Here is a 9,391-nt window from a genome sequence, read left to right as displayed (position 1 = left end):
TCTTACCCCTAATCTCAAGAATAAGCCTGAAGCTAAAATCCACCAAGGACAGAAGAGCACCCACTATTCAGGCAATGAATATCTTTAGTGACTAGGCCCTCATGACTTACCTTGAGTCCTGGCTGCAGTGGGCACAGAAATGGAGCTGCCTGGCACTGTTGGCAAGACCTGGATGGTGGTCGTGCTTGGAGGTGCAGTGGCAGCCTGGGGCACAAGTGTGATGCCTACTTGGGTCAGTGGCTGTACGGCAGGTGCAGCTGCTGCTGGCGCAGGGCTCTTGGGAGGGTTGGCAGGCACAGATGGGACTGGATTGGGAGTGGGGGAGCTGGCCGTAGCAGCCGTGGCAGGAATGTCATATTTCTGGAGTTGCAGAAGGTAACTGTCGGCTGTTGCCACTGGGCCCCAGCTAACCTCCAGTGAGTTGGTATTGGCTCGGACTAGTTGTACTCGAGCCGGGGGTGGTGGCTTTTCTGTAATACAACAAACCAGTTATTAAGATAGGTGTATAGATGACCTTCACTCACATTACATGAAGCTCTGTCTCTGCATATTCAATTGCTAATTGCTGAACTTCTAAACTAGCAGTGAGCTAAATGCTAACAGATTCTGGTATTGTCATTACTATCAAAGGATCTCCTGTCTCAATGTTGTGTAATAATTGTTCTCCGTTACCTCTGACTGGTCAATAAAGAGTTGAACAGCATAAAGGGCAGTCAAGGTGGGACTTATAATCCAGGTGTGTGTGGGGTCCCAGGTGGGAAAAGGGGGTGAAAGGGAGGGAGAAGAGAGAGAGAAGGTCGCTGGGACAGGATGGGGAGGTGTCCATGAGGGCAGGAGTAGCTAGGGCAAGACTAGAGGATAGGTAACAGGGAATGTGACTGGGAAGTAGGCCAGTCAGGTTAGAAGCTGGCACAGACAGGTTAGAATAAATGAGAATCTACCCAGCTAATTCTCATTATAGACGTTAACAGGTCTCCATCTCATTATTTAGGAGCTAGAGATGGTATAGGAAAAAAAAAAAAAAAAAAAAACACATTAATTCAACAATAGGGAGTAGAGACGCTTTAGCAGTGGGAATAACAGTGGCCTAGCACCTTACCTGTTTCCAGATACCATAGGTCCTTGCAGCAGACCTGGTTGTTCCAGGCCTTCCGGTAGCCATCACGGCCACTCCAGATGTACAGGCGAGTATTGATGGCAACAGCACAGTGGCCAGCTCGAGCTCGGGGAATGTTGTCCTCCAGTGTATCCATCAGGATGGTTTCCCAGGCCATGGTATCTAGAGGTACACAGGGGCTAGAGTCACACAGAGGACAAAAGAAACCTGTCCCCCAACTCCCAAGTGGCCCTCTATTCTTTCACTGTCACGAAAGGTAAAGTTATTGGAGTATTAAATTAAAAGTAAACAAAAAAATAAGGCAACGCACCTAAGAAGAAAATTAAGCCATGAGCTGAAAAGTTATTTGGAAGATATAACTCCTTGAACATTAAAGATCTTAAGAAAATGTGTGAATCCAATGTCAAAATAAAACAACTCAAATTGTTTGTTTGGTATTTTGTTTTTGGGATGGGGTTTCACTATGAAAAACTGCATGGTCTCAAACTTAAGAGAACCACTTGCCTCTGCCTCCTAGACGCTAGAAACAAAGGTGCATATTGTAATAAAGCGATAGCCAGGTGTGGTGGTGCACACCTCTTTTCACAGCACTCGGGAAGGCAGAGGCGGGGGCTGGGTCTCTGTGACTTCAAGGCCAGCCTGGTCTACAAAGCAAGCCCAGGACAGCCAAGGCTACAAAGAGAAACCCTGTCTCAAGATGAAACCCCCCCTTAAAAAAAATAAGAATAAAAATGTCCCAGGGCCACCCCACCCCTCACCACTCTAAGCCTGAGAAGGCCATACCCAAGTTGAGACATGCCAGTGTGTTGGTACACTTCCACTCCTTCTCGTGTGTGGCCACTTTGACATCGTCCATGACAAGAGGCACCCAGCCACCAAACACATACATTCTAGTAAAGCAAAGAAAAAGCAAGAGAGGACTGAAGAAGTACAAAGCTAGAGGATACATCTTTTACCTAGTAACTTTTGTACATGCTCAGCTCTCTAGAAGTCCTAGGAGTCCTTGACGATACATGAAGCTGTTTAATATGGTACTTCCTATCTGATGGTTCATCTCTTACCTGAATCCCCATGGATCTAGTCCTTGGCAGTCACAAAGAATGCTATTTATATGATTCAGCAGCCTATACTCTGGATGGGGTAGAGCCTTACATGTCAAGGAAGGGTCTGAGGCTGTTACTGCAGTCCCTCCACCTTTAATCTGTCCTTTCTATGTTGGAATAAGGTGGGCATGGGGCTGTTGAATGCCAGACCTGCCAGAAAGAAGTCTTCTTGGGATTGAGGGACAGTTGACAAAACTTACTTGAGAACCAACCCTTCAGGAGTCAGGGGCAGCTCAGGTCAGGGAAGAGAAGAGCAGACACTCACTTGTTTCCTATGGTGGTTGCAGAGTGGAGGCTCCGAGGAAGAGGGGCCACCCCACTAAGGCTGGGCTTATTCCACGTCAGTGTCTCTGCAGAAATGGAGAAAGAGATTACCTATGCTGGTTCAGATACCATAGTCCCAGCGCTGGGGCCAAGCGGGCCCCAAACCAACACAAGAACTGCATTCCTGTCTTCCTAAATACTTCTGCAGGCTCTCCAGTTCATTGCCCTAACAGCTAGGCTTCAGCATTTCCAAAGCTGTTTGGATGATCTGGGCAAGATTTCTTCCCAAAAGTACTGTGTACCTGCTATAAGGCAGCACTATTCTCAGGGATGACATAGGGGTGTCAAGCTCACCTCAACCTCTCCTTTGCACGTCTACTCCCTGTACAGCATTTACGTCCATGCCACCTTAGCACTGAGCAGACCACACGTAAGGAAATATTGCTACCTAAGTTTTATTTCAGTGCTTAGGTGCTCTGATACACAGGGCAATATGCCCCCACCCAATCTATCACCCACTTTGTAGCATAGGTAAAAGATCTAAGTGGTCTATGAGGAACAAATTTTTACTGTGCTAGCCATATAAGAATACCCCATTCCGGGCTGGAGAGATGGCTCAGAGGTTAAGAATACTGGCTGTTCTTCCAAAGGTCCTGACTTCAATTCCCAGCAACCACATGGTGGCTCACAACCATCTATAGTGAGATCTGGTGCCCTCTTCTGGTGCGCAGGCACACATGCAGACAGAACGCTGTTTAAATAATAAATAAATCCTTAAAAAAACAAAACAAAACAAAACAAAAACCAACAATAGCACCATTCCACTCCATATACAGACTGTCCACTGAAGAGTTAGTAGGGACTGTAGTGGAAGTTTTGGTTTCTTTAAAAACTCAGTCATGTTTTACATAAATATGCTTTTGTTTTAATCCCAAGTGTGGGAAATGGGACTGCCTTAGTTTGTCCACAGCTGGTAATTGCTTCATGCAGGGGCATGGTCTTTGCCAGCTGCAATTAGTATAATCTGAGCACTCAGAGCTCAAAGGAAGAAAGCATAGCAGCTTGGAGGAGACTGATGAATGAGAGAAGGCTTTGAGGACACAGATGGAGAAAGAAAAAAGTTGCTGGTTACCTGGACTGCTAGATATCCTGACTATGACATTGCTACTGCCGCCAAAGAACCCAAAGACCCTAACCAACTGGAATTAAGTTTAAAGAGACCTACGTTCACTGTCCCTTCTAACCTTCTTTCCCTCCTACCTAGGGTTGGGTGACTGGAAGGGAGGTAGAGGCTTAAGGAACACGAAATAAAATAGGGTTAAAAATGATGTGACAAGGTACTCTATGTAGATTGAGAGAATTCCATTCTAAAGATTGTGCTCTCTCCCTATTCTCCTGAAAGCCCGTGTGGTAGCGGAACCAATGAACCTTAGTGTTTGTTTCCTATCCACTGATAAGACTAAGGGGGGATACTACTAGCTCTCTCCATGAGCCCAACCTCACCAGGCAATGACAGCCACTCAAGGATAGCTATCCAGAAGACTGGCTTTGCTCTGAAGCTACTCGAACAGCATCAACTTCTTACCAATGTCCAGGGTCCAAAGGTCCCCTAGCCTGCAGCCACTCATTCCTCCATAGATCACCAGCTTGGATTTCTTGTTCTCTTTTTCAGTGTAGACCACAGCAGTATGGGACTCCCGTGGTGGAGGCAGGACCCCGTAAGTGATGGGGATGTCCCAGGCAACCACTCCAGAGCCAGGACGTAGTTCAAGAATATATAAGTCGTTCAGGTACCTGAGGAAGATCAGTCATAGCAAACCTTGAGCACATGCACCACAGGCCTCAACAGGTTCTCAGTGAGCAGTAAATTTGTTAGAACATAAAAGAGCAAAGGCCATGAAAATTCCAAACTCTACCATCCTTGCCCCCAAAGACAGGACTGCCAGAAGCTCACAAGGGGAGTCCAGCATGATGGCAGCCTTAAGTTCAGACTCAGGGTAGGCCCCTTCAAGCAAGCATGTATACAATGCCAGGCATTATACCTGGGCCTCCCTAGATCAAGGGGGCATCAGCTTGCAACTACCTCCAGACAGTAAGATCTTTGGCCTTGGAAACAAGCAGCAGAAGCTGCAAAGAAAGCAACCAGGTCTAAGGTATGAGGGATAGGGACCAGCCCAAGGCAAAGCAGGCTTCTACCTCTTGCCCACTTTTCTCCTGTAAGACCTACACAAAGGTTCAGATTTCAAAGTCAGAAACTTCTTGAAAGGACACTGAATGTACTGTTTCATTGACAACCCAGCACAGGAGAGAAACATGGCTCTAGTAGAGTCAGTTGGCATAATCAACTTTAGAACTCCAGATGAGTCTTGTACCTATGGGAAGTAGAACCACTCTGATGGGGTTCTCCAGAAAAGAAAAAAAACAAAGACTCACCTTGGAATGTTGTTCTTGGGGTCCTCACTATCATTGGCCAGACCCCCAAATAGGTAACATTTATTGCCCACGAGGGAGAAGCTGTGTCCCAGTCGAGGACACGGAGGTGGCCCATTTTTGGGCGTCTTTGCTTTCAATCTCTTCCATTCCCAGCGACTTGCCTGCAAAATCAATACTTAAGAGAGTGACTCCTGACATGAGAAGGCCATTGGCGGGGATCTTAGAGCATAGGAGTGAGTGAGGACATTGCTGGAACATTTAAGTCCTAAAGAATATGGTCCTGTCTTCTCCTCTGATACTTTTTAAGAAGAACAGCCGTTATTTAAAAAAATATATAATTTTTTAATGTTATTTTATGTGCGTTAGTGTGAAGGTGTCAGATCCCTTGGAATCGGCATTACAGACAACCGTGAGCCACCATGTGGATGCTGGGAATATGAACCCGGGTCCTTTGGAAGAGCAGACAGTGCTCTTAACCACTGAACTATCTCTCTAGCCCCGCTTGGTAGACTCTTAACTGACCCCTTCTACTGCTTCTCCTGTCTTAACCCTCAAACTATTGTAAGAAACATGGAGAGTCTCATGGGGCCTGAGGCAGTGTAAGAACCCAGGCCCACAGAAGCTTCATCTTATTATTATTATTACCTGGAGTTCATAGAGGTCGTTGCTGTATTTTCCATACTCCACCATCCCACCAAACACCAGCAGACGAGTACCATCACACACAAAGCCATAGGCTGCACACCCTGGCGGGATATCCCCTCTCACAGCTGGGATGAACCACTGGTTGGTCGCTGAAGAACAAAAGGAAACAGAAGTCAAAACATCCCGGAGCTTCTAGCCCTTGCCTCCTCCATTCTTCTTATTCATTAAGTCTTATATTCTCCCAACTCCTAGTCGTCAAATATAGCCAAGAGAGAAGGGGCTAAGCCAGCACACTGTCCTTTAAGAGCATTATCACCCCAAATCTCTAGCCACTCGAGCCAAGCCATCTGCAGAGCTCTGGCTTTCAAACTACTACACAACTGCATGCTTCTCATCAAGGTCATCTCAGAAGGCAGTAAAGGCACTAACAGAGATAATTCATCAGCCTCTGGGAATCTAGTAGCCCTGACTTCCTTCCCCGACTGTTTACATGATTATCAAACTACTCTATCCCAGACGTCCTCCAGGGCCCAGGATTCTCTCCCTGTACCACAGAGTTAAGAAAGCCAGAGCCCACAGTACCTGTAGGTAGTCCTGGAGATACCAACTGTTACATGCAGATGCTTTCCCTCCATGCAAACAGCTGACAGCAAGGTAAGAGAATGCTCGCTCAGAAAAGCTTGAGTCAAGAATCAGCCTCCGCTGACCTCCCAAGCCTAGCTGTCTCTGCTTTGACTTCCCCACCCACTAGTCCAGGGGATGGTCCACACGCTCCGTGGCAGTACCCTACCACCACCATACCCGCACAAGTCCAGGATATGCTCAAGCCTCAAGTGGCAACCAAAGCAGAGATTCGGTGACAGAAACTTCTCAGGAGCCCCTCACATTGCCCAAGAAAGGGAAAAGCATACCTCAGGCACCCTGTGGTTCCCCCAGGACAGTACAAGAGAACAATCAGCCTTCAGCTGGAATAGAGCCCTTCCCTAGCTTGCCTGGCAGTTTGCTCTTTCACCTAGGTTCCTATGTCCTTCACATCTGCAGTGGCAAGGGTTCTGGGGATGTTATAGGCAAACATATTCTATCATGTCATATCTTTTAAAAATAGCATCTCCCCCATCACTCTGTCTTTCTCCAAAATCTCTAAGACTGGGGCCCAGAGGCAGACCTGCTGCATGTGCATGTCAGTCAGGTGAGAGCTGAGAGGGCTGTAGGATTTCAAGCCCCAGCTCTGGGCAAAGGGGGCTACAGCCACCGTGGGGAAGGGCTTCAGAGTCAAGACCAGTCCCCCTCCTAGAAGCAGATGGGAAGTCAGGTTATGTTTTGGAGGAGGGGACACAGGAGGCTTCTGTGGACAAGTCTAGGCCTTTCATCTGCTTCTCAGCCATAGTGTCCATACAGGGAGGCAGATATACTTCTACAAGTTAAGAAATAGATGGTTAGCCAGGCACAGAGGCCTGTAATCCCAGCACTCTGGGAGGCAGATGCAAGTGGCTCTCTGGTCTACAAAGTGAGTCCAAGATAGCCAAGGCTATCCAGAGAAGCCCTGTCTAATATAAATAAATAAATAAATGAATATATATATATATTTATATATATTTAAATATATATATTTATATATATATATTGATAATTCAATATATATCAATATATATTGATAATATATAATTGATAATATATATATATAATTGATATATATATATTCATTTATTTATTTGATGGAGACCAATGTACTGAGAAAAAGAGGGAAACTGCTCGTTTTCCCTTTTCTTCCTTTATTCAGATACATTTTGGAGAAAGCTCTCTCCCCTGGCGCCATCTGTAAAATCCTGTGTTCTCACCTCCAAGGCTCCATAGGCAACAACTATGCCCCTGCCTTGCCTTAGAGGGGAGGGTCTCCTAGGTGCACCTGGAGCAGCTAGCTATTAGACTCCTCGGCGGTTTAGCTGAGACAACAGGCTGCCTAAACCCCATCCTCTCTGCCATCTTCCTGCTGGAACGATACAGTTTGTACTGCTGCTGCACATGCACGCATGTGTCTACATACCCAAATGCTGGCTCCTGACCTCTTTTCTCATTCCTAGTGCAAACATGAAGAAATGTAGAAGCTTTCAATGCTGAGGTAAATCAACCTTGCACAAGCTGGGAGAGATAGCCTTAACAATCCACGGAAGGAGTTTCATCCAAATTACAAAGGTAAAGAAAGCCAAGAGGAAAATCTGAGGCAGCCTCAATCTAGTTCTCAGTTAATAAAAGAGCCCAGAGCATGCCTGTAATCCTAGCACTTGAAAGGTGGAGGCAGAAAGAGCAGAAGAAGTTCAGGGTTATTTAGCCTGGGCTATCTATAAAAGACCTCGTCTCAAAACAAAAACTCCCACAAACAAAAGACCGCAAGGAGGAAAAAAGCCCAGGAAGGGAGAGGACTCACCTCAAGTCAGAGTAAAACCCAACAGGGACATGAACCTGATTCAGTATTTGTCTCAGGTATGGGCAGTACCTCACTCAGTTGAGAGCCTTTGTGTTAAGGCATATAGGTAGGGAGTCATGAGGCAAAACTATAGCTTTCCTATCATGCTGATTCACTGACCCTGCTAGCCAGGCCAGAAGTTAACTACAATGTTCCTGAGCCTCCCAGACCACCAGCTTCTCCTGAGACCTAAGATGTACTTATCTGGCTTTAGAATGTTTCTTCTGGCAAGGAAGACCTCCCCAACGCCCACCAGGCCTCTGTCAGGGAGCACAGTTTCTGACATGGAGAGAATACTGCCTTCTTACCTCACCTATGAATCCCTATTTTACTCCCTGCAAGTGTGCAAGTATGTGAGCTCTTTTCTCCACCTTATAAATCTAACAGCTGCTCTCCATTGCCCTCAAACACCCAGTGGAGTATCATGTAACCTAATCCCTACGTCCCTCGTTCTTGATATGCCCTGGCATGTCCCTGGCCTCCTAGCCTGACCCTCACCAGAAGACTGGAATTTGAAGGAAGGAGGCCACCTGTTTGCAGGCTCCAGCGTGAGATGCTTTTTATTTTCCCTTTCTTCAGCCCAACTTCATTTACAGCTTCTGCCTCCCCATCACCACCTAGACTGATATCATGCATCAGAGAACACGGTGGAGTTCAAGGAATTATCTTCCTTGCAGTGTGACTCGTTGTACCAAAATAACTTCTCATGTTGCAGGCCCATGCTAAAAGACACAGAGGAGCCCCAGCCTCTTATTTCCCATCTGGTAGGTGGGCTGTGTACCCCTCCACGGAAGAGAAGAGAACCTGGAAGGGCCTGGAACCACACCCAACCCTTGGGAGCAGAGCAAGGGTGATTGATGAAGTGCGCCCTAAAGTATCTCTGAGTAAAAAAACATTTAAGCCAGAGCTTTGAAGAGTAAACAGGCTATCTCCTAATCAGCAAAATTAACAGGCCAATCAGGAAGTGAGCCTGTTAAGAAGTAGGGAGGGCCTGATATAGATGGGGGAACAGATGTGATAGATAGCCATTCGACTTAGTGAAATTTAGGTATATGGAGAGGAAATGGGTTACTTCTAAGGTGGTGGTTTTCAGCCTATTAACTAAATTAAGAAACGAGTAGTTCAACAATCCCCATAAAGATACACACCCTGGCCCACTTCTACCACTAACTAGTGCAGTCCCCCTGGACCTGTCACTTCCCCTCTTGGACTCCAATTTCCCTACGTTTAGGAAGTCCCATTAGATATTTTCCACCTGCCCCTAAAAGAGTTTATAGTGAGATTAGAGATGTGGCTCAGTGATAGAAAACTTGCTCAAGGCTGTGTTCCACACCCAACCCTGGTGTGTGTGTGTGTGGGGGGGGG

General features: G+C 46.5%; 1 protein-coding gene across 4 annotated transcripts in view; it reads right to left on the bottom strand.

Moving 5' to 3' along the window:
• Hcfc1 (host cell factor C1) overlaps nt 1-9,391 on the bottom strand; it is a 24,025-nt gene that overhangs the window by 12,794 nt on the left and 1,840 nt on the right. For all 4 annotated transcript variants that reach the window (XM_055591787.1, XM_055591788.1, XM_055591789.1 and 1 more), the window contains exons 2-8: nt 5,563-5,711; nt 4,918-5,078; nt 4,070-4,278; nt 2,486-2,570; nt 1,901-2,007; nt 1,100-1,279; nt 111-470 (exon numbers count right to left, since the gene is read on the bottom strand). In XM_055591787.1, the coding sequence (XP_055447762.1) occupies nt 111-470; nt 1,100-1,279; nt 1,901-2,007; nt 2,486-2,570; nt 4,070-4,278; nt 4,918-5,078; nt 5,563-5,711 (1,251 nt within the window). The remainder of the gene's footprint in view (nt 1-110; nt 471-1,099; nt 1,280-1,900; nt 2,008-2,485; nt 2,571-4,069; nt 4,279-4,917; nt 5,079-5,562; nt 5,712-9,391) is intronic.

The sequence above is a fragment of the Psammomys obesus genome, unplaced genomic scaffold (assembly GCF_907164565.1).
Source record: "Psammomys obesus unplaced genomic scaffold, mPsaObe1.curated_primary_1811, whole genome shotgun sequence".
Lineage (NCBI taxonomy): Eukaryota > Metazoa > Chordata > Mammalia > Rodentia > Muridae > Psammomys > Psammomys obesus.
This window is presented reverse-complemented; position numbering and strand designations above follow the sequence as displayed.